This window comes from Astatotilapia calliptera, chromosome 4 (assembly GCF_900246225.1).
Source record: "Astatotilapia calliptera chromosome 4, fAstCal1.2, whole genome shotgun sequence".
In the NCBI taxonomy this organism is placed as follows: Eukaryota; Metazoa; Chordata; class Actinopteri; order Cichliformes; family Cichlidae; genus Astatotilapia; species Astatotilapia calliptera.
Genome location: NC_039305.1, coordinates 21,075,722 through 21,099,324, shown reverse-complemented (window position 1 = coordinate 21,099,324; position 23,603 = coordinate 21,075,722). Strand labels below are relative to the sequence as shown.

The 23,603-nt window shown below is 41.8% G+C and overlaps 1 protein-coding gene across 2 annotated transcripts; it reads right to left on the bottom strand.

The window, feature by feature from the left end:
- Nucleotides 1-44: 44 nt before the first annotated feature.
- On the bottom strand, nucleotides 45-23,232 carry epn2 (epsin 2). Of its 2 annotated transcripts, XM_026165456.1 has the most exons (10): nucleotides 22,648-23,232; nucleotides 14,800-15,559; nucleotides 13,771-13,925; nucleotides 7,838-7,950; nucleotides 6,599-6,703; nucleotides 5,985-6,105; nucleotides 3,480-3,629; nucleotides 2,717-2,809; nucleotides 1,273-1,506; nucleotides 45-1,048 (listed from the first exon to the last, which is right to left on the bottom strand). In XM_026165456.1, exons 2-10 carry the CDS (start codon nucleotides 15,225-15,227, stop codon nucleotides 717-719), a joined length of 1,731 nt encoding a protein of 576 aa, XP_026021241.1. In that variant the 5' UTR covers nucleotides 15,228-15,559; nucleotides 22,648-23,232; the 3' UTR covers nucleotides 45-716. The 2 variants fall into 2 exon arrangements, with proteins under 2 accessions (XP_026021241.1, XP_026021243.1); XM_026165458.1 differs by lacking the exon at nucleotides 2,717-2,809 and having other exon boundaries at nucleotides 22,648-23,231.
- Between the last annotated feature and the right edge of the window lie 371 nt (nucleotides 23,233-23,603).

Here is a 23,603-nt window from a genome sequence, read left to right as displayed (position 1 = left end):
AAGAAAAAAAGAAAGAAACAAAAGAAGAAGAAAAAAGCAAACAATTGTGCAAAATTCCTGCTTTGTAACACACACACACACACACACTCGCACACAGAGTATAAACACATCTAACCATCTCTCATCTTTACTCCAGTGAGTGGAAGTTGACTCGCTGGAAAATACACAGTGTAAAAGTACTGAGATGTGCACTCTCTCACACACACACACACACCAGCTGGCAGGGCTTATAAAAGATTAGCTCTAGTGAAGAGATAAGATCCTGGCATTAGAACAGTCAGACTCTCCTGTCACTCCACTACAGAAGAGGAGAGGAGCGGTCCTAAAGGGAAGAAGTAAGGGAGAAATGATTGAGAAAAGGACAGGGAGGAGAGACTGTGGCCAAGTCCTGCCTCAGTGGAAAAACTGTAAACACTGACGCTACTCTTAAAAAGTCTGTGGACTGATGCAAACTCTTTGTGGTCATCAACATTATCATTAGATCAGCATGGAACACAGGACTAGGCAGCTTGTAGGAGAGAAAGAAAGAGAGAAGAAAGGAGTTAGGGAGTGTGATAAGGTAGGAGAGGGTCCTGCTGGGACTCTGGCTTGGAGTTGGTTATAAATGGATAATTGAGATAAGACGTCTCCTTGTTCGTTTTGAAGCTTCTTGAGGGGCTAAAGTTGAAGAGTAAAAGGAAGGGTTACTCCATGATGTCCCTCTCCCTGTCATCCTCTCACAAAAGGAACGGGTTGGTGGTTCCGGTGTTTTGAGTCCCAGCCTGGGGGGGCATGCTCATCAGGGGCTGGGGCATGGACATGGAGGATGGAATCCCTGCGCTCATCCCCATGCCTCCCACAGCACCCACTCCAGGCATCGAGTGGCCCATGGGGGCCATACCTGTCAGAGGGACCATGGGGACGGGCTGAGGAGGCATGGAGGAAAGGCCTATGGGCTCTGCCATGCTGCCAAAGCCAGAGGGCATCGGGCTGACGCGCATCTGGTTGAGGGTGGGGGGAGCTGGCTGGCTCACTTGGAAGGGGTTGGCCGGGGTTGGAGCAGAGCCACCTAAATAAAGTGAGGGGATAACAAACAAAGGAAGAAAACACATTAGTACAACAGTACATTGTGTTTAGTTGGGCTATGTCAGTTGGACATTATATAAAGTACTCGCTAAAATACTTCAAAGCTAACACTTTCTTCACCCATCCCACTAAGATTGTTAGAAAATAAATAAATAATAATAATAAATATATAAAATATTAGATTTCACATTCTCTTTGCTCTCCCACCTGTTGAAGCCAAGAATGGGTTGACAACTGGCGCAGGCTGGGCCGGTTTGGTCACCAGAGAGTCTAAATTGACCAGGGCAGCATTGGGACCCAGGAAGGACTCAGGAGTCTTTCTAGTTGGGTTTGTGATGATGGAAGTAGATGCTGAGGTGGGAAGGGGATCAAATATGTCCAGGCTGCTACTGCTGGCCAGGCTGAGTTGGGAGGGGACAGAAGATGCAATGCCCATATCACCTGAAGAACAAAAGTAGAGGTAGTCGTATTTTACAGCTGAACGAGCTGCTTTCAGAATTGGGCAAAGCATTATGGATTTAATGCCTACTCCAGTCGGGCACGGCAAATAATTGAAGGCATCTACGATACCGAAGAGTAGTATTTGAACAAAAAGAATTGATTTACTGTGGTATTCTATTTTGTTTTGTTCTCTAAACTTGCTGTCCATTTGGATTTCTCAGAGTCGCCGACCTACTAGCGGACATGTTTATCAGCACATGAGCAAACCAGATTCAGACTGAGAGTAAAACGAAACTGAGTTGATGCCATAAAATGATCAGAAGACGCTATTATGAGAAGACATCAGAGGCAGACAGCCTGGCTGTTTGTTGTGGCAGCAGTCAGATAGCAGTGGAGACATTCACTGATGCACTCATAAACCCAGCTTACTAGCAACACCACGCGCATGCACACACACAAACACACACAAACACACACAAACGGAAATGTCAAAGATGAAAACTGCTGCCACAAAATAAGAAATGAAGTGTAGCAGATCTTAGAAACAGCCATGGTAAGATGAGATAGGCCTACAATGCCCCATAAATCTTGTAGATTTCAGCTGGAGCGCAAATCCGCTCCGTAGAAGGTCGCTTCACTTTATCCTTTTCCTCACCACCTCTTGGACTGCATTAGTGCTGCGTTAGTGTTGAGCTAGAGCAAAAGTCATCATCCTCCCACACTCAGACTAGAGAATAACACCGTCCAAACTGTTCACTGGAACCTTATCAGACACAGACCTGAATGGAGCTGCGAATAGGATTAGTTTAAATTTAGATGTAAATTCCCAAATCGAGATTTAACAAGAATCAGGTCATATCTGAGAGGGTTTCCCTAAACTGAGTCTGATAATTTATTTAACAATGTACCTTCAAAAGCTGCCCCAGATTACACCACAGTGAAATGGAACCAGACTGGAGCAAAGAGCTGTTTCCCGGCCACAATTTGATACAATTACTGCCAAATCAGCTTAAAAACCTAATTTTAGTGGTTATAATGCTGCCTTTGCTCCAGTCTGGTGATACTGACATATAAACACAAGACATGTGTGTGTCTCTGCCATGCAGAAGCAACGCATCTGCACAGACAGACACTGACAAAAACAAAAAACAACAACAACAACAACAACACAGACTCCATGTCATTAGAGAGACAAAGACAGGGTGAGTACCAGTGGGGACAGAGGAGGAAGAGCGCAGGCTATCAAACTCTGAGAAGTCTTCTTTGGATGTACCATTGGATGCGCTCAACAGGTCAAAGCTACCTGAAAGGAGAAAATGCATACACAAATGCAAGAATACAAGACAATACACAAAGTAGACAAAAGTTCACATAAACACAGAGCAAATACATAAAAAGACAAATGGAATACAATATGAGTATGAATGACAATGAATACTTTGTGCTGTGTTGCTCTGTTGTGAGTTTGAGTCTTCAAGTCGACTGAATTTTCATTAAAACCTTGGAAAATTATACAGTACAAAAAAGTATAAACAAGAATCATCCAATTTCAGAGTGCTTTAATTCGGTAACAATCGAAACACATACAGGGATTCGTGAGTTTCACATGATTGCCAGTGGGTAACATAACGACAGCAGTGGATGCACCGACTTGTGTATCTGACGGACAAACAGCAAACCAATCACACGGACACATGCTGTGTGTCAGGAGGTAAACGCACTGCACAGTTGTAAACATTGTAAGCTCTCTATGTGAAACTTAAATTCAGCCATGTATTCTAAAAGTCACCGCAAGATTTTTAAAAAGCTCTTTGAAATCGGATGATTCTTTTTAAAACATTGTGTACTTGCAACTTTAATTTATTAATCACAATGTAAGAAGCAACATGACAGGTCACCTTGGTACTTAGTTGGCAGCAAAGCTGGCTATGTTTAGGGCTGGGGGGGGGGGGGGGAGAGAGAGAGAAGGTTACCTGTGTTGGAGGGTTTGGGGCGGGCTGCTGCAGAACCCCATGGGTCAGAAGCAGGAATGGAGTTGGGCGCCCAGGGATCGCTGCTCTTGATGGGTGGGACAGTAGAAGTGCCCCATGGGTCCACTGAGGTTGCTGGCTTAGGGGCAGATCCTGGAGGGAAGGGGAGACATTCAATGTTCTGTGGGTGAGGGATTAAAGGTATATACAGGTAAAGAGAGGGGAGTGAATTGGTGAAAAGCAGGGTTAATTTAATGCGCTGAGCCCCCCTGGGCCTCACTTAATACATCAGTCCAGCCTCGAGTTGAGGAAGGAAAACCAACAAGCACCTTATCCTTGAAAAATTATTTATGTTACCGAATTACATCACAGAATCCAGAATGAACGGTCAACCAAACACACGACAGATAAGGGATAAAAACGCAGTAAGCTCCCTCATTTCTGGGCTGCCGCTCTTTCAACAGTCCTCAAATTTTATCATTAGGTACATTTCACAGAGTACAGAGAGCAAACAGTGCGAGGGATCATGTGATTTCATTTAGGACTCCAAAGAATCTGTGTTATAATTATCTAAAAATCTCACATATGTGATTTCGTCTGTGATTATGCTGCAACAGAAACTATCATGCCCTTCCTTAATCAAACATTTAAACAAATTTTCTGTAAACCCGAGACTAACAAATACTGAAATAAACTGAGTAATTACTGCATAGTTCATTTCAGTTCAATCTATCCACATAGACACTCCCTCTCACACGCCAACCTCATCATGACAGAGGACTATTACATATCTGACTCCCCGAGCCTGCTTTTCTCCCAGCATCATGATCCCTTCCTTCACAATGTCTTCCGCTAACTCTCACCCTCCCCAACCCTCAGTGCAGTAATGCTGCTGAGCCAGTGGAGCAGCATTCCTGTGTAACAAAGAGTCACAGTCCTGCAAGCGGCAGGTGGAGAGCAGAAATCTCTTTCACACACATGCAAACTTTTCAGTGATAGTATGTAGTAGAGCAGGGCGATATGGTCAAAAATATATATCACGATATATATTTGGAAAATTTGCGATAACAATATAATTTCTGTGAGACAAAATACAACTCCACAACTTTACTAGCGCAAAAAAAAACCTGATCCATTCATTTTACTTAAACAAGCAGCTGTTTTTATGTGCATTAAAGCTGTATAAACATTTAACAGTGCAAATGCAAATTCCTTGCTGAAAGTTTAACCAAAAGGTATTTCCAGTAGAAATGGGCTGACATATCCTGAGCATAACCATGTATAATATCCACTGAAGTTAAAAAGAGGTGCTTTGCAACATGAAACCACAGTGTGCCAAATAAAAAAGTCAAATACGTATTTCTCGGACCATAAGGTGCACGGGATTATAAGGCACATTAAGTGAAACAAAGCAGTCAGATAAATCAAACTTTATTCAACTCATTCTTCTTGCTTCTTCCACTTCTGTACCTTTGATTCATTAATGCTGTATTCTATCACAGCTGCTCTATTCCCTTGTTGTTGCAGTATATTATTGACTAACCTCGTATTGTGGATGGATTGTCTCAATTGTTCTCCTGACTGAAGTTTGGTCTGTTTACAGCATCCTGCCATGCGATTGCATTTGTCTCTAACCATGAGGAACCTTCACGTTAACTTTTATCGAGTGGAAAAGTGTTAGTGTTCATCCTCGAGCTTCACTGTTTATGTTGTGCTAACATAGCTGTGTCGCTAGCGATCACGTAGCACATCATTATAAACCAGCTAGCCCAACTTCAGTAACCTTACAAATATCACTGCTGTTTAGTTTCCTGTCTTCATTTATGTTGGAAGTGATAGCAGAGCTGTACGTTTGAATTTTTTCAGAAATCTCTCAGTCAGAACATGCTATATCATGTTTAGGTAACTAACGAAACTAGCAAGCTAACTTCCGCTAACTTCCTGCTAACTTCTAACTCTGTGAATTTTGTTTTCATGGATGCCTGGATGTTAAACTTCATAGTTACACCTGGTAAAGCAGCAATGATGATCATTTCATTAAAGGTGAAAGAATTTAGACAGTTTTAAACTCTCAGTGACGTTTGTTTGACTTCGGGACTTTAAAGGACGGAGTTTAGGACCCAGATTACTTCCAGATTTACAAGCACCTTAGTCGACAAATACAGCGGCCCCACTTGCATGTTCTACAAAAAAAAGTGCTTTGTTGTGTATCTGACGGACAAACACCTAACCAGTTAAGCTGCACCATTTTTACAAACCAATTCTGGCTCATCCATTTCACTCAATCTACTTTCCCCATTCACATTCTCCGTTACCGTGCATTCTCCGTGCTTTTTCGGCACTGCGCATGCGCGTTTTACCCATATTCTACCGTGATGTCATTTTCTTATCGTTGCCTAGCTTTGTACCAGTATTACCTTGAACAGTATAATATGGCCCAGCCCTAGTATGTAGATCTCACATGATGTAACAACTTTCAAGAAAGCAAGAGTGTGTGTATGTATATACCATAAGGCTGCCATGGGTCAGCTGATGCAGCAGCAGCTCCGGCCCCAGCTCCCGTGCCCCAGGGGTCAGCACTGGCACCAGGCTCGGGGACATCCATTAGATCCATCAAAGTGGACTGTGGCTACAAAGAGAGACCCATGGGTTAGAAAATAACAAAACGACAGGAGATCAGATAAAAGGAAAATTAAGCATGGAGACAAAAGAGGAAATATACAAAGGGGGTGATTGAAGATATACACGGAATATATGAAATGGAAAAAAGTAGGAAAGACAATCCGTTGGCCATTATCCTGCACATGAATACTGTTCAAACATAGAGGGTAGTTATGTCATTACGCACTGAGAACAACATGAGTCATTGTCGTGCAACCGTACGTCTTCAACTCTTTATCTCTCCGTGGCCTCAAACTGCAGCCGGGCACTTATTCAGGCAGAATAATGACAAATAAACTCGGCAGTCTGCTGCCAGTTAGCGGCTTCATTACGGCTACTGAAGGGAGCAGACAGGGTGAGGCAGAAAAAGGAGATGGGGAGAGACAAGACTATTTCAGGAGCGTGTTTGCGATAATGGAATAACTGAGTCACCGCAACCACTACGCTTATGTGCTTTTTACCTCTTTTTTCTTCTTGGCAACTTTTGCAGAGCCTGGGCCTTCTTTCTTACTCTCCTCTAAGGCCATTTGTAGTCTCAGGTCATCTCCTCGGCGTATGCGCTCCTCCTGCACACACACAGAAAGACCAACCCATGTGTAACTTATCTCATTCTTCTCAACATGGCATTTTTCAAAGTGATGTTCAATTAAAGATGTGTTTTTGTACTACTAATCTTATTTTTACTGCAAAATAGGCTCATTTATTGTATGTTTACTGAAAACTAGCGCTGTGCAATACTGAAAATATTGACATCAAGCTAATGCAAAGTAAATACAGGGCCAATAATGCCAATTGTGGACTTAGAAGGGTAGCTTACATACAAAGCTCATGACTCTGAAGACATTTTAATGACCACTAAATCACTGTGATTTTTTTCCTATATAAATAATTAGTTAACACAACAAAACACTCCTTTCAGCTGTTTTTGAATATGGGCTTTTTGAAGACCTGGAATATAAGTGTGCCTTTCTCTAAGGTTGTTTTCACACCTGCTGCGTTTAGTCAGCTTTAATCAAACTCTGGTTCATTTTCCCCTTTGGCCCCCAATCTGAACCAACTACCAGAAGTATATCGCAATTCTGAGCTAAACAACTTGCCACTGCCACGTATGCTTTGTTCTTTAGGATGTGGCACGGTACTAGAGGTCTGCAAATGTCTTTATGGGCTAGAAACTTTACGTTAAATTAACGTAGTTTCTCCATATTCTCCAGAAGTCCAGAACACACCACCTTTATTTTTTATTTTTCTTCCTTCCGCTTATTGGCCGGACACATCAGGCCAAAAGGTGAATTGAACATTCTCATGTTGTTGGCAGTGATGCACAAACCATGGGGCAAAAGCTGATACGGAGAAAACAAACTATTGGTGTGAGAATGCCATGAAGCACTTTTAAACAACACAAGTCAACTCAATGTCCTATAGTTGACATGACCGTTAACACATAAGGTTTCAGACATTTTTGATAGTGGAAGTTTAAGGTATTTTTTCCCCTCCTTTTCATTAAAAAAAAACACAAACAAACAAACAAACAAACTTTAATGATAGAAACTGATACTGACACCAATGCTGCTATCCAGTTTCCTTTGGGATTATTAAAGTATTCTGACATATATTCGATATTCAAATCAATCTGCCCACCTCGACTTGAAACAGCCATGTCTGGCATGTTAGCATACGCATGTGCGACAAAGTGTGCATACCTGCTCTGCAGCCTCTCTGCTCATGGCCAAGGCAAGTTGCAGTTGCAGTTCTTCCTCTCCGCTGGTCTGAGGTCTGGCCTGTTCCAGTTCTGAACCGGCGTTAGGAGACGTAGCTAAGCAGCAAATTCAGAATGTATGTTAATGTTACTGCCACAGGGCAAGACGTCACAGTTCATTATGCACTAACTGGTACTGTCAGAGATTTACAGTTAACAAACAGTCAGGTGAGTAAACAACACTGAGACACTTGAGATTGATAACGTGCGGCACGGGTGAAACTCAGAGAGTCACCCCGTACTGCAGCATTCGTTTATTTTTATAGGTTACATCGTCAATATGCAAATATAATCACATTTCCTGTTATGCAGGTCCTGATGCTGTCTGTGTGTAAGCTGTGTGTGTGTGTGTCACAAAGTATGTGTGTTGCAAGTCAATTTCTAAGAATAATATAATGCAAGTCAACTTCTGCGGATATGTATTTCTGTACTAGTCCTCTTGCGGTAAATGTCAGTGTCACAGGGTCAGCTTCCTGTTTCTACAGAAAACTGTGTCTGGTGAAATATGTGTAACATAACATTTGAAGCATAATCGAATAAAACAATAAAAACTCCCTAACAGGTACTTTAAGACAACTTCTGTCACAACAGATGCAATCACACAATATCCAGTAGTAATGCAAGACACATTTAGCATTTTATTAGCCTGCACAGAAAGCACAGTGTGTGTGTGTGTGTGTGTGTGTGTGTGTGTGTGTGTGTGTGTGTGTGTGTGTGTGTGTGTGTGTGTGTGATCATAGGTCTTCACTGCAAGCCCGTGGGAGACGATAGGTCCGTTCAGCTTATTGGATTAAGTCGGGCCATGTGGCAGCACAAAACACGCAGACATCGCACGTGGCAAACAAACAAACATACACGCCAGCTGGCTTGAACATAATAAGAAAGAGCGTAGAGAGACACTCACTATGGCAGCTTCAACTGAACTGAAAGTGTGACTGTGTCTCAGTGTGGAAACAAACTCATTTCCATGGGAAACAGAGGCCATCATCATATTTGTCTTTTCTTGCCATGTCATTCTTTTGACTTTATTTCTCCGTGAATGTTGTGGGTGTGCAAAGAATATATGTATAATGACCTGGATTTTCTACTTAACGTGTGCTTTTCTATGTGATGATAGTTCTTCATCCTCACTCACTCACTCACTCACTCACACACACACACTTTTCTTTTAACCTGTTACTTGTTTTGTTTACTAAAAAAAGAAGGACTGATCAAATTTTCCCTTTGGGGTACTTTTGTTTTTCGTTCGTTCGCCTCTCTCCTTCACACAAACACGCCAGCCATTATTTTTTTTTCTACTGCCAATTTGGCTACAAATATGCACACTTATTTTTTCATGATCATAATCATGCTTCATTTCTTTTTAAATATACGTCGAACCCTGAGCAGCTGTAGAATCCCAAGGCCAAAAAACCCAAGTAACACAAATATGACGTGCGGAAAGACTAAATGTTAGTTTCACTCTTTGATGCGACTAACTTTGAAACTTCACTTTGACTAACATCCTCCTACCCTGAAAAGACATTTTTGAAAATACATATCACATCAGCAAGTTATCTGTAAACGTACACAGACAATTTGCCCGATCAAATGTTTCCATCATAAGAAGATGGTAGAAATGGTACAAAAAAGACATTTCCCTTAAAATGAAGAGGCCCAGTCTTCTTTGAAATGGTTAAAGAAACCTGATAGCCAGTAACACAAAAACAGCTCATATGTAGCCCGTGCTCTGCAGAAACAAAAGCCTCATTTATCTATTACATAGAAGATCATCATTAACAAAAGTGTCTAAAAAGCTTCACCACTGTCAACTCTGGATGCTTCAAGAAATAATCCGATGAATGGTCGCAAAAGTCAAATAGTTTCATTCAAGAGAGTACCAAAAGTCAAGCATGTGTTTTATTTGAGTGAAACTCTAAAACTATGCAATAAATGACCACAAGAGCAGATACTGTCACATAACAATAAACTGCACAACTACATTTCTTTCCACTGCTTACTGTACCTTTACCGTTTTAGGTTAGTCAAAAACCGAAAACAAGTTTTTGTTTAGCCAAAAAACAGTCAAAAGTCTTCAGTTAAAGTCTGCAGACTCAGAGAAATGTGCATATTCAAAATCCCATGCGAGTACAAAAAGTGTTGTAAACAACGACAGCAACAACCACACCTGTGCGGGTTTTCTAGGTATTGGCTTCAGATAGGGCTGCCACGATTCGTCGACTAGTCACGATTACGGCAACTATCGAAATCGCCGACAACTAATTCAATAGTCGACGCGTCGTTTGAAGCTTTGTGAGATTCTGAAAGATGCAGGAATAAATAGTAGGATTTAAGAGTGTAATAACGGACTGAAACAGAAGATGGCAGCACTACATCTACAAGGATGCCAGCTGCTGTTAAACACAGAAGAAGAAGAAGAAGAAGCAGTCTCCAGTATCGTAGCTGTGTCCAAATTCAGGGGCTGCATTTGTAGGCCGATTACATTACAGCGACGCGACGAAGGCTGTCCAAACTCGAAGACTTCTCCAAATGCAGCCGACAAATGCGTCCTTAATTTCCCCAGATTTGAAGGATGGGTCGGGTGTGTCCTTCGTGACCCAACCTATCCCAGAATTCATAGCGTGGCTCAGCCAATTCCAGTTTCCAACGATGGCGGCAGCTACTTAGTTTTAATATTACTCTTTTTGGGTCACAAAATAAAGTTTTCGGATATTTTCAGGCGAGAATGTAGATGTGTAAACATCAAATATCTGGTTGATTTATCAAGACATCACATATTTACAAAAGTGCTCCGACATTTTCGGAGATGAGCTGGCCCGGAGGTCAAGGTTCAACTCCCGGCACATCGTTTTCAAACCCCCCGCGGTCTTTCGCTACTCAGGTTTAACATGATATATAAGTCACTTAGATAACTTAAAAATGTTATTATTTGGCTTTTTCAGCGTTTTATTTGTTCCTGAGTAAATCGGTTTGGCTGAGATTAAAGTTATAGTTTTCACACAGCCGAATAAACGTCAAGCAGACAACTGATTAAACAGAAGTGTGAGATGGTCGAGAGTTTACTCCAGTGTCCTGTTATATTTTAGATAGCAAGGAGCAGACGGCTGAGTTTATTAAACTCCACCGAGACAATCTCAATTTCATTAAAAGTTTAATAAACTGTGATCTTGTCTTTATTTTTAGTTAGCACATACCTTAAACACTTCAAGCTGTAAGCTGATAGTTATATAAAAGCAGATGCATGCTAGTGGAATAAGCTGTATGTTTTACGTCCAATGGATGCATGATCTGATTAGTCGACTAATCGCAAAAACAATCGGTGACTAGTCGACTATCAAAATAATCGTTTGTGGCAGCGCTAGCTCCATATTTCTGATGTTCTTCCTTTCCTTGCTCCTCATCAAACCCGTGTCTCTGCTGCTCCGACTCCAGACTATGCATTTCCTGAGAAAGTACCTGAGGTAAAAGGTGTTTGTTTAGCTGGAACAGTGAGCTATGGCTTCAACCTCATCTATGCCTGCCTTGAACAGCTGTACTAAAGCTAAAACAGACACAGTGGAACCATACAAACACAATTATGTCTGACAAATCAGAGGGGGGGGGGGGGGGGGGGGGGGGAGCTTTGGCTCTTGAAGAACACGTGCTGACTCCCTAGTAAATTTACCATTATGTCATAAACACACACATGCTATGCAGTGATCTAGCAGAAGAAAAATACTTTTTTCTTGTTAGATTTAAAAAGACCACTGAGCCTGAAGACATACTGAGCTGCCACAAAACAGAAAGGCAAATAAACAAAAACTGAAAGCCAACTAAAACACACCAGTTCCTTACCCACCACTGTGGGAATGAACCATATATGGATAATCGAGTCTTCTGGCATATGTTACAGACAAATCTCTGCCTGGTTTCAGAAAACATTTCAACATCCTTAGTTTTCAATCTTTAAAGAGCTGATAAGACGCTAGTTAAATAATTTCTTATCTTGGCATCTCCACTTTGGTTCATGCTGTCTTTAATGATATTCCAATTCCACAAAAGCTAAGGCATCCAACTACATTAAGGCTGCATGAGCACCATGCAATTCCAGCTATGAAGAGAAGGAGGCTGGGTTTTTGTGCTGAAATGGGCTGATGACCACTTGTGTCATCTTGCGTGGATTTATGTGGTGCTAATTGCACACGAGAGTTTTTTCTATGTGTGAGAACCATGAGCAGCCACCATTCTTGCAGACACAGTCTCTTGTCTTTGTACATCAGGGGTTTTTTTTTTTTGTTGTTAAATGTACTTAACATTTGGAGGTGTTTTTGTATGCATCCACATTGCACACTGCACATGTGGATGATGCTGTGTGTTAGTCAAATGCATACTGGTTGCAATGTGTACTGGCATCCAGCATGTTTTTAAACACACTGTTGAACTCGTATGCTAGAACTACACTCTTCTCTGTAGCTGGCTGATGGACCAGCAACAACACAGAGTAGCCCACAAACCAGTTGTGCCACTTATTTCTGATATCAACCCCATCTGACAACAGATGCTCTATGCAGCTGCCTACGCGCTACCTTCACTTAACCATAATTTGACCCATTAGACTGCTTCTGTGACCTAGATAAGTGGCAGAAGAGACAAGGTTTCAAACCTTGTCTCTTCTGTATGTGGCACATGAGTATGTGACACTATAAAACTATTTCTATAAAACCTGCCAAATATTTTTTTTTGTTTTAATTACTGGACAGTAATTACTAGATGTTTTAGATTAGATATTTTCCGATTATTTTTATGTATTTTACTTGTTAAAATGCTGAAATAAAAAGGCACCATTATCCAAATGTATAAGAATCAACCACAGAAGATAAAAGATAAAATGTAGAGATTTTTAGGCCCAGGGTGAGGTTAATTTTGGTAACTGGGGGCCGGCTTTACACCTACAGTCTCACACGGCCATTTATTCACACCCTGTCTGGATAACAATACTCAGAAAGTTTGTCTGGAATCCCAAAAATCTCCCCTAGCAACTCCCACAGCCTAACGCCTATTGGCCAGATCCTCCATCAGTTTCTGCACTGATGACTCAGCTGCTGTAGCTTCCGCCTCTGAGCCTCGCACTCAAACACAATGTACACACAGGAATGTGGGCCATAAATGAGAGCTTGGTGTACACTCCATAAGGATGCTAGACAAGTCTGGGCAGCCTGAAACCAAATGCATGGCAACAAACCCACATCCATAGGCGTACACGCACACACACAGACACAAAGTCATCCTGCTGTGTACAAAGAACTGGGTGGGAGGTTAGAGTGTGAAAGGAAAAGAGTTCCGTTTAGAAACTCCAGCAAAATCACCTAAAGATGTCACTGAGTATGAACAACCCTGTACTGTATTTACTCTACATCATGGAATGAAAGGGATATTATTTCATGCTTTGACAAGAGGTCTGAAATATTATAAAACTGACCCTTAGTGGTTTCCGTGCACTCTGCTACATTGTCACTGTCATGCGTCTCTAGAGAAACGAGTGCATCACTATAAAGGGAAGCAGATTCCTTTGCCATGTGGATAAAAGATGATTGGGGGGTCTTCTTCTTCTTCCTCTTCTGTGTGTGTGTGTGTGTGTGTGTGTGTGTGTGTGTGTGTGTGTGTGTGTGTGTGTGTGTGTGTGTGTGGGAAAGAGAGAATTAAGGAATGCAGGAGCGCTAGCCAGAGATAGGACAGGGGGAGGGGCAGATTTCAGGATGTAGGCCAAAGTTACACCAACTGTGATACAGTAACCATAATCGAGTGCACTGCATGATTTTTTTTTTTTTTTTGCTTAAACATATGGCGTGACACCTTTCTATGTGTTAAGCCGACTGGTAATTATAATCCAGTACTCACAACCATGGTAGGAAGCAGGTGATCCCTCTGATCTGCCATACTCTTCACTGTAGGAAGTGGAGAGGTTGGGTTGAGATGAGCCTCGGCCAAATCCCATATGACTGCTCCCTGTGGACACCTGGGCCATACGCTCTTTGGTCTTCAAAGCCTGAGACCTAGCAGGACAAAAGGGATAATATATGATTAATATCTGTGATCAATCATCTTGACTTAAGCTAAGAAACTCTAGTTTTAGGTCTAACAGAACGAATAAGAATGAGATACTAGGGTGACACGACGATGGAGCCATGAAACCAAACAAAGCGAGAACATCTAATAGCACATCTAATTACCCCGAGAATCAGGGTTTCAAGTGGTTTCAGTCCTAAAGTGCCAAAATGATTATTTTAGATTAAACATGCTGTCAAACAAATCCCCACAGACCAATTAAGATAATACTGGAAACACTACAGTTGCAACCAAAACATTTTCTCTGTTCTGTGTACAGTTCGAGACTGTGTGTGTGTGTGTGTGTGTGTGTGTGTGTGTGTGTGTGTTAAAAAGGCAGGTGTCAAAACTGCAAGTCTTGGAGTGATCACATATTTCTAAATACGCCACCGAGTTGAAGTGGAGGAAGGGGGGAAAAATAAATAAAATAAAAATCACTGAAAGAACAAAGTCATGCCAGACTGTTAAGACAGGAAATGTATTAAATCTGTAGCCAGCAACATTCTTTGCACACATTACAAGTGATAAAGATAAGAAGTGTTACAGAGTTATTTCCAAGGATTAACTGTTTTAGTAAGAAGGCATGGATCTCTTAAACTACACATAAGAATCTCTCGCGTAATACAGATGTTTTGATCTAGTCACGTAGACTAAGACAGCCTTTTGAACTTTGTTGCTTCCTCTGTATTAAAGGTCGTGGTTGGTTTGACCTCTCTAAGATTTGATGCCTGTGCTGCAAGCAGAAGAGCAGAAGTGCAGAAAGGACGGCAACGCACTCTGCTGCAAGAAAATAATAATAATAAAAAAAGAAAAAGGTCTCACCTCTCTCCTTTGAGGCGGTCTTCGTCTTTGAGTAGGACCACTAGCTGCTTGCTCTTCTCCCTGACGTTGATGCCCTGGTCCTTGCCATCTCTGTCGATGTACTGGAAGTCCTTCAGAGTCTGGATGGCGAAGATGTTTTCTTTGCACTGCAGCGCTACTCTCTCTGAGCCCGTCTTGATCAGGTAGTCAAGCAAGGTGAGCGCCTTGTAGACGTGGCGCCAGTTCTTGCCGTGGTCGTTGAGTCGTTTCCAGATCATGTTCATGATCTCGCTGAAGGCCACCACGTTGTAAGTGAGGTCGGCGATGTCCGACATGAGTGAAGACGACGGCCCCCAGGGGTCGTTGGACGTGGCCTCTCTGACTTTCTTCTCCGCTTCGGAGTAGTTGTTAACCATGTTCTTCATCTGCCGGCGGATGGTGCTTGGCATGGTGGCGGTTAAGATGGGACAGACAAGAAATCAAACGTACACTCTCACACAAGGAGAGCAGCTGGGACACCAACAATATTTGGGTTACACACACCCAGAAGTTACAAACGTGCCCTTCAGGTGAAGCTTGTGTTGTTTGCCCGCGTTTCTGTGTCCTTTGTCACGGCGGTGTTTTGTTAATGTTTTCCTGTAACAAAGCGGTTTGTGGATGTACGCGGTTGTTTATGAGGCTCCTCCAGGCCAGTGCAGTGTTCCCGAGTCCTCCAACACAGCGTCTGTTAAAACCATTTCCACACCCACAGTGCCGGCTGAACACATGACCATGCCATCACCTAGACCAAGACGACAAATAACAGGTTAGTTTACAGAACAATATGAAAAACAAATATAGGCAAGGGCCAGAAACCCAAAAAAAACCAAAAAAAAACCAAGCACACTCTACAATACTTGCAATCACTCAGAGTATCTTAAACATAACATCAGCTTAATATGCATCTTCTTTAATAAGTTTCACACCCCTAAAGTAATGTCACATGCCAGCAATAACAACTCAAAACCTCAATAGCCCAAGAAAAACCTACGCGTTGCAATATTTCAGATTTCTGAACAGCTGAAGTCACACGCTAATCTGAATGTCTTTCATGAAGTTCCACAGCTAAACAGTAAGCTCACATCGATGTGTAATCACAAGAGCAGCTGTAAGCGCTTTTTGAAACTAGACAAACATGTTTCATACTTTCACACTTAGATAAGCAATTTCCATGCATGCCCCCTCTATATCATACAAAGTCACGGTGCTGTGAACAAGAATTGTTTCCACTTTTATAATTTCACTTAAGTTTACAGTAACTTTGACACGATGGCAAATTACTAGGACGGATGGTGAAGATTTTTGTTAAACTAAACAAATCTGTGTGGTCACACCATTCCCCAGCACTTCCAAGACTGCTTCAGGTGCATATTCTTTGTGTGAACTTGGAGGACAATGTGAAGACAATTACAATGAAACAACATGCCATATAAAGAGGTCTGCAATGATCTAACATTTTAATCTTGAGCACCAGGTTATGGAGTACAAATAAGTCCTTAAAATATTGTTCAGGGATTTTTAAAAAAAAAACCTGATATGGTGTAAATATAACACAGAGAGCAACGTGTATGTATAATATTGCTCTAAGATCATAGAAGTTATCAATGTAATTCACCAGCAGTAACTTGACCACAATCTTTGCAAAGATTTAAATTAACAGTATTGGCAATCACTGAAATGGTTAATCCATCAGTGTGCACAAGCTCTTTAATAAAATTTTTATTTTTAATGCTAAAATATAAAATTATTGTTTTTGATTTTACTGTTTTTCAAAAGCAGAAAAAAAATATTGAAGCATATTATTATTTTTTGATTAGGATGCCAAATTACAGCTGAGCAGAAAAAGCAGTAATTTCTGAGTTCTCAGAAAAGTCCAGGGTGTCGGCTTAAATTCTGGGTATAAAAACTTAATTTCAGTAACATTTCGTTTGTGACATTTTTTAAAACATTTTTTTAAACAACAGGTGGTCTAATAAGCACTGTATATATAAAATAAGAGCTTTGCTTTTTTAATTCCCCAATATATTCAACCACAATTCTCTAACAAGTCTGAGAATGAGACGCCTTTATCTTCACAGCATTAACAGTAAGAATGAGTTTCCACCCTCCGGTGGGTGGCAGGGGAGATAATCCATTTCCAGTCAGATGAATACCACAGAAGTGACTGATGACGCCTCAGTACTTGTTTCTAAAAGATCAGCAAAGCAGCCACTAATCACTTCCTGCCAGACACAGAGACAAGTATGGATAGTGGGTGGAGACTCACAGCGGCATAACGTACACACCCAAGTGCCATGTGAAAAACTCTTGACCGTGAAAACTCGCTTAAGTATGCAACACCTAAGGCTTACATAACACGTTTAAATCTGCTGCTGGTGCTGGAAAAGAACAGCAAGCCCCCATTAACAGAGTTGTGCTTGGACTGCAAATGCAGTTATTACTGTTATCAGTAATAAACTGCAGTTTGGGATGTCGGTGCCCATTGTTTTGCCTGCCTCGATGCCTTCCAGGCAAACCTATGATGACTTATCCTTTTCATTGATCAGAGCTCAATGCCAGGCGTGCACAGACAAGCCCAACAAAGTTCTTTCATACACATAAGTACAAGTCTGTGTGGACTTTATTAAGCACAAGAACGCGTTTTTTTCAATGTATGTAGAAGTTAAATACAGACAACTTGTGCATGCATTTGTTTCAGGGAGCTTCCTGTCTAGCAATGTCATGGAAAGACAGCTGGAGGGGACGGGGGTGAAGAAACAAGGATAAGAAAACAACTTGGCACATCCCATAAATTCACTTAACGCCAATGAAACGTGATTCCTGTAGAGCATGACACACACACACACACACACACACACACACACACACACACACACACACACACACACACACACACACTCTCTCTCTCTGAACGTTCCCTCGTCACCCTCCTCCTCACCCTGCATCCGCATGAATACTGCTCAGACCTAATGACACATCTGCTGCTATAATCACCTATTCACCCGTAGCAGACAGGAGGAAGAGAGGAGAGTCTGTCTTGTCCATCCCACCCTCCTGCAACCCCCATTCACATCCCGGAACAAACCCCCCACCCCACCCCTGACACACAAGAGCCAGTAGATATCCCCAGCCTGCCTTCACTCAGTCCTTCTGTGCTTAGTTCACGCCAATCCCAAAAGAAGACTGCACACAAGACTTGTGTTTGTGTGCGTGTCTAAAGAAATATGTGTTCATGCTGACAGTGCAGGTTATAAGTATGTCAAAAATCAGTAAGCATGTCATCATCCCGTCAAACCGCCAGCACACAATGCGGGGTAGCAGTTTAAGCGTGAAATAATTGAGTCCAGGGTGTGCTTTTTAACGGCACCAGATGAACTCGAACACATCTGTCGCCACCCATTCAGTCTCTTCCTTCTTTTCTTTCTGGCCTGTCTGTATCTGACTCACACACATTAAAGATGAGCTGTTAGTCCACCCTGTTCTCTATTTCAACACAAAGCCATTTATAATATATTTAAATATGTGGTGTTTTAATATCGCCTGGTTTTTCATGCAACAATTGTCTAATCCTTGGCGATTTTCGCTTTTGGAAGACAAAGTAATAAATGAAGTAAATAAGTAAAAAATACCCAGCGATCATTCCTTAGAATGCGACAGAAGGCAAAGGCGAAAGAGTGCTTGTGCCCTGCAGCCAAACAACAGACCAAATATGCATTTATTATGGCCATAGAGTTGGACTAATTTTGAAGGAGGAAGAGGAACAGAAATAACCCATTAAATACAGGCTGAGAAAAACACTAACCGCACTACCATCATAGTCAAATGGGACAAAGTGCCATTTACTGTTACATGCAAAGGTCAAAAGCAGAAAAAACAAAAAACAAATGAGGCCTTACTGTGGAAAACACTTTTTTACAAATCCAAATAAGATACCAGTGAACTGATGGACTAATATACACAGAACAGTTGTGATAAATTTCCCCCCAAAAATAAATAAATAAATATGTGTATCGCCTGACAGGAATAACGATTGGTCTCAACAGCATGAACTAGCAGCAGTGATGTAGTAGCGCATTATGAGATATTCCCTTTTTGAATTGCAAATCATGTCACAGATACCTACAACTTTCTATGAATTCCATCAACAGTATTTAATAATAATACTGTAATGCCGCTTACTTATAAAACCTTCCGGCTTTGACCAACTGTAAACAAATCACCTGCACGCAATGAGTGTTCATCTTAAATAAAATGAAATTATTTGTCATGTATTTAACAATCTGTATCGCCAAACTACGAATATCTAAAGATACAGACGGGGAAAGAAACGTGTGACTGAGACATTAATGTCTGTGCACCAGAGGTCCATCATTACAAAAGCTTTAATCTTGGCTTGGCAGGAAGTGCTCAGAAGTTGTTGCTGTGCCGGCAGTGCAGGAATGTGCAATATGTCGTTTCAGTATCAACACCATCAGCATGAAGTAAGACACATTAGGCTGAACAGAACTACAACTTTCTTTCTCTTTGAGACCAAAGAAGAAAAGAAAAAAAGACCACACCTTTCTGACTTTTCTGTGAATAAACTGAAAGTTTGAGATTTACCCACAACTAACGAGTCCTGTATATATTAGTTTGTCACTTGTTAGTGCACACAGCACACGCAAAGGACCAAAGAGTTACATCAATTCATTCATTTAGAACAGGCAGTCAGGGAAACTCCATAAGACAGGAGTTCTTTTACACTCCAGTTTGTGGTGCAGGTCTCCCAAAACCAGGTGACACTAGTAGCAGAAACATCCTAGCATGCCTTGCTTTATGAATGGGTCCATCTTCTCCCCGGTGCACCAGTGTGCCCGCTCTCAACGGAAAGATTGCAACCCAGAGTGGGTGCGTCTCTTAAGCTCCTTCCTCCCCCATTTAGGCAGACGATGAGTAATGGCCAAACACTACCCTTCAATTCCCACTGGGGTACCCATATCACAGCCACTCATGCCACATGTCACAGCAACTTAAGGCAATTCCACTAGATGCACCACAGCACATTTCAGGAGCAGTTCTTTGGTCCACTAATGTAGCGAGACGATGGAAGTTAAACAATGGGTGGTGGACGAGGCAGGCAGGAAGTCAGTCATGGGTACGGCAAAGAGAGCAATTGGGCAATTTTTAAAATCATCCTACACTGTGTGCACACAAATTACTCCCGGTGCAGGATGAAGCAGAGGAGAACAGAACAAAATCATGGAGGAGATACAACATTATAGACCCAAGCCCAATCTGTTCCTGAGGTTAGAGTTCAGCTATAGCTTTCAACAAGCTTCTGTGCACTGCTATTATCGCTAGAGAGAAATCTACCCCGGACAAGGAAATAACCAAATAAGGGAACAATAATGATGTCCCCTTCATTACGGTTAGTTCACATCAAACGCAATGAGAAGTTCTGCCTCATGTTGCTTGCATGAGGAAACCCATAAATGTTAACTCCTGACCGGCAATAGGATATAGATGTGTATAGCTGACAGTTGGAATCAAGTTACAGAAATATAATTTCCTAACTTACCATTAAGTCCTACATTTTCACTCACTTTTCTCCACGCGTTCTACCCCCCATTTCTCTACATAAAGGTGACATAGAAGCAAAGAGGCCCTGTAGCCCTCAAACAGCATCAATACACCCGTCCTTCATTTCTGATTCTCACTTTCACCTGAAGAAGAATCCACAACCTACAGGGCAATCCCGCTTGATGCAAACTTAACTTTTCAGCTTCATTCACATCACCCAGGGGCTTCACATCACCAGATTTCACAGAATCTGAATGTCATTGTGCATCAAGAGAGAACCCACTAAGGCATCTTCTCAAACCACATGTATAGGATTTAACTGTAAGAGGGTAAAAAATTAACCCTTGTTTTACAAAATCACCCCAATCATTAGATCAAAGAATGATTCATGTTTTTCAGCCAAACATGTTCATATTGCCTGGCGAAGATGAATGGGTTTTTCATGTCCTAGAAAATATCTGAATGAATATATCCCAAAGAAACACGTAGAACACTTGACTTAAGTGAGTCACCTTAGATCATAACAAGTCCAACTTATCTTGTGTGTGTTTTGGCAAAAGCTAGGTAAACTGTGATTAGCATTAAGGGCTCAGAATCAGCGCATTGAGAACAGGTCCACCTTGTCACACAGAATGAGTAAAGCTGATCTCGAGATAGTAGGCTTGCACAACCGGGCGCCTGTGTGTGAATGTGACAAGACTATGTTTGTCTGTTCAGAATGACATTGTGTATAATAGGCTGTGTAATGGCATCCAGCCAGTTCCTTAACCATCCCTTTACATATGGTACAACCAAGAGCAACATTCATAAGTAATTAATCTTCATCTTCTCCTAGACACAAGGATTAAGCTCCCAAAAGCCAAACTCGCGTCAAATAAGCACTAACACTTGTTCAAACAGTACTAAAGTGGGTTTAAGTGAGCTATTACAACCGTGCACTCTGAGACAGTGAGACAGGAGGAGAGGCCACCATCTGATCGACGCATCACCCCACCTTTTGTCCTATGTTGCTAGCCGAGAGAAACAAAGCCAGCCAAGACAGGGACGGGAGGAGGACCGTGATGATGCATCTGTCACCCCCGTAACTGACTGACCACCCTGACAATAAAGGAAGCGCTGCCCCTCTTCTCAGGCCACATCAATACGGGTTCAGTGCGACTATGAAAAGAGAGGTTTTACTCAAACATCTTTGACTATGTTGAAAATAGAAAAGAAAACCTTGCCAGTATTAATGATCTAAAAACCAAACACTTTAGTCGCTGCTTGTCGGAAACCAGGCGAGTAAACGGACAGCGCCCACGTCGTAACGAGTCTCCCTAAAAATATCAATAAGTACGTTAAGTTTTGGACTGCTGAGTCACTGTAGTATGCTCTCGTCTAGCCCTCGTCTCTATAACAGCATGTGTGTTTCGGTAGAGAAAATAAAAATAATTTAAGTGGCTCTTTTTTTCTTTTTTTAAAATCACGGCGCCTCCTTGAACTGACGTGACTGATAGTTAGCACATAAGCTAAAGTAGCTTTAGCTAACATTCGTTTGGTGCTAGTAAACTACCTTAATGTTATTTATAATCCGTTCAGTCAAAAAATCCAGGTGATAGAGGTGAAATAAGTATGTGTATAAAATAGTGCGAGCTTACTCTAACATAGAATAGCAACCACACTTGCTACTAAGGGGTTTGCCGCTAACTACAGCTAGTTGAGTGCAAACTTGCGGCAAGTTCTAGTGCTTAGCATTGATTGAGTTAGCGGTGACTACACATTTCAGCTCACTGGAAAAGTACATAACCCGGAAAAGTTTGCTGTAGCTTAAAAATACACTGCAGCAATCACTTTTTCCACTTACAGATATTTGCACCCGAGATACCAACCACCGCCTAGCGTCAATTTACAAGACGATTTCAAATCCTGGCTTTCAGAAAAGTTGAATCAAAGCTAGCAGAGCTTGTGTTAGAACAGCCAGTTCACACACCATCCCCTCCAGCACCCTACTAACAACACAACTGTTGATCACTCACCATCTAGATGTAACACAATTTACTATTTACCGGTTTTATGACCACTTCTATACTGTAACGCACAATCGTTCGCGTTAGCTTCATAAAGTACTTTCTATGTTAGGACAATCAACTAGCATGTAAAGCTAGTTAGCGATCCTTCAAGCTAGCATCCAAGACGGGAGCTCAGTGGAGACATCACCATAGCAAACTGGATTACAGGACACCCCAGAAAAACAAAACAACGCGACTGTGTTGAAAACCGAAGGTAACTTACCAGAATTTTTGAGAGGGATACTTTAGGTACTCGTGTCACTCCAAGTGGAAGTCAAACCAATAAAAAACGTAGCTAATTCCAAAAAGAGAAGGGGGAAACCGAGACAGGAGTACTTATTTGGGCGTTCAAGGAGCTTGTTGCGCCTCCGCCTAGCTATATGCTGCTAGTGCTAAGCCAGCTAAAGCCAGGACTACACGTATCTCCTCCTCCTACAGAACATGGCGGGCAGAGCAGGAGGTGGGGTGTAGGGGTTGGGGGTTGGCCGGGAAGGGTGTGACCAAGTGGGCTTGACTTGGCAGGGATAGAGACAGACCCTTCATCCCTCGTGAAAACCCTCGAGGGGGAAAAGGCGCGCCCCTGAGCAAGTGACTGTAAAGTGATAATTAGAATTTCCAAGTTTTCACATGAACGATTTACAACATCGTGGACATGCGTGACTATAAGAATGGTTATATTAAAGTGCTGGACTACTTTTTTTTCTTCTTTTTTTTGTGGAATAGCTTTTTTGTTTTAGTAACCGAACAGTCCTCTCTGGTAAATCTAGTTTTGAGGAGCCATTTTCCAATTTCGTCAAAGAAAGTTAGCAGCCAAAAGGAAATAAACGGAGTATGCACAAGTACGTGCATGTCATGATTTGTCACTGCCAGGGATTGTCCGCTGCAGGTGTGTCATTACAAAGCGCAAACTTTGTAGGACCGCATTCCATCGCTCTAATTTTTTCCACCCCACAGTCTCTGCGCAACCGCTTTTTCTTTCACAGGTATTTAAATAGAGGGAGGGGGACAACACGTCACACGTCCCAGACACGTGGCACAACACGCTTTATCTTTTTTTCAAACCGAGATCTATGAATAGACGCAGATGCCTTAGTAAAAAAGTGCGCAGTGAGCTATTAATAGAAATGTAGGTTGTAGACGCAAAGTGTGTAAGTTAAAAATAGAAAGGGATCAAAATGT

What these genes read in the sequence shown, in the direction of transcription:
- epn2 (XM_026165456.1), bottom strand. Translation starts at nt 15,227, where the DNA reads ATGCCAAGCACCATCCGCCGGCAGATGAAGAACATGGTTAACAACTAC. An exon ending in GCAGAGAGGCTGCAGAGCAG is followed by an intron (nt 6,704 to 7,837) that starts GTATGCACACTT and finishes GTGTGTGTGCAG; the next exon opens with GAGGAGCGCATACGCCGAGG. An exon ending in TTGCCAAGAAGAAAAAAGAG is followed by an intron (nt 6,106 to 6,598) that starts GTAAAAAGCACA and finishes CTCTCTTTGTAG; the next exon opens with CCACAGTCCACTTTGATGGA.